The sequence below is a fragment of the Suillus subalutaceus genome, assembly GCF_016647625.1.
Source record: "Suillus subalutaceus strain FC151 chromosome Unknown DFJ58scaffold_154, whole genome shotgun sequence".
NCBI classification, from domain to species: Eukaryota; Fungi; Basidiomycota; class Agaricomycetes; order Boletales; family Suillaceae; genus Suillus; species Suillus subalutaceus.
In genome coordinates this window covers 109,471-110,864 of record NW_024540403.1, presented here as the reverse complement: position 1 = coordinate 110,864, position 1,394 = coordinate 109,471, and the positions used below count along the sequence as shown (strand labels likewise).

The window sequence follows — 1,394 nt, the reverse complement described above, 5'->3', positions numbered from 1 at the left end:
TCGAATTCAGACTCCGCTGGAAGTCTGCCGACGTTCCGTAGAGTGCTGAAAGAATTTGACAGCATTTCAGAACCTTGATATTTTTACTTTGAATACCATTATTGTTGTCTTGAACTGCAGCACTGAGTCGCCGCTGACGACTAATTTGTAGTGCGTTCCAGCTCCCGAGTCCTCCAGATTTCAGACTTTGGCTTTAAAAGAAGATCATGTACTGGCTGCATGTTCTCTTTTGTTTTTCTACCTTCCAATTGAGTACGTCACAGAGCACTGGCCGAGGAGAACAAATCCGGATTCTGGAGAAACTCTTAGAAGTAGTGGTCACATCATATCAATGCTTCCGCATCCTCAGCCTGGCGCTTGTTTCATCCTGATTCAACTACCATTTATCAATCAAATCGTATATGCCAACTGATCTGTGGCTCTCGGCGCAACATGAAGTCGATAAGTTGATCTTGATAGTGATCATGGACTCGTCCTACTCTGTGCAGGAGGACACAGAGGATTATAATGAACTCATTGAGCGCCATCCTGCAACTGAGAGTGATGGGGTTGTTCACATTTGTGGCAGCATCATCAGCTTTGTAGACCATCTGGATGACAAATTCATGAAGAGTCTCCAAAACATCGATACCCATGGGATGGAGTATATCGACCGTCTTCAGGACGAGAAAGTACTTTATCGTACTATTAGCTGTTTGCAAGTTTTCTATGAACAGACGAGCCAGCTGGAACCCCTTGCGCAAGTGATCATGCAACAGTTGGAGCATATCTATGAGGTTGGTTGAAGTCAGTCCACTGCAGTACTTTTTTGATAATGTTTGTAGTCTGATGCTGTCATCTCTACTCTTGGGTCTTCATTGGCTTCGTCGGAGATAATTCTCAGCTTTGCTCTGGCATCTTCTGCTACTGCTTTGTTCCTCATTCACTCCCTTTGTGTTCATCTTTACAAAGCCAACAACTCCCTTCTGCACACTCGCACCATGCCCAGTCACATCAACCATCACACCTTGTACATTGGATTCTATACGGTATAAGACATGTTACTTATATTGCATCTGCAAGAGTCAATTCATTCTGCGGATGTTGCAATGCAGATCTTGTATAATTGGACCATTATACAGCTCAGGCTTTGTGCTTTCAGATGTAGGTTGATAAAAGAGGCTCAAGTGACGCTGCAAGACATCTTCACAACACAGCACGTGAAGGAGTTGCCACTCATGGTGTCTGCCAAACAGCGCTTTAATGTAGAGGAAGGGGAGACAGGACACAAGGAAGCCTGTGCAGTGGTCCCCATGGACATGGCTCGTAATTTGCCCAGGGTCTCTGTAATCAGACGACAAGAGTACGATGAACTTCTTGTTGTGTCAATATTTATTGTCTTTTGGAATGTATAT

At 44.3% G+C, this 1,394-nt stretch overlaps 1 protein-coding gene across 1 annotated transcript; it reads left to right on the top strand.

Moving 5' to 3' along the window:
- Positions 1–401: 401 nt before the first annotated feature.
- DFJ58DRAFT_733681 (eukaryotic translation initiation factor 3 subunit C, N-terminal domain-containing protein) lies at positions 402–1,034 on the top strand (the record flags this gene model as incomplete). The annotated part of the gene is made up of 2 exons (XM_041386329.1): positions 402–776; positions 825–1,034. The coding sequence occupies 2 exons, from the start codon at positions 402–404 to the stop codon at positions 1,032–1,034; spliced, it is 585 nt and encodes a 194-aa protein (XP_041238290.1).
- Positions 1,035–1,394: the final 360 nt, after the last annotated feature.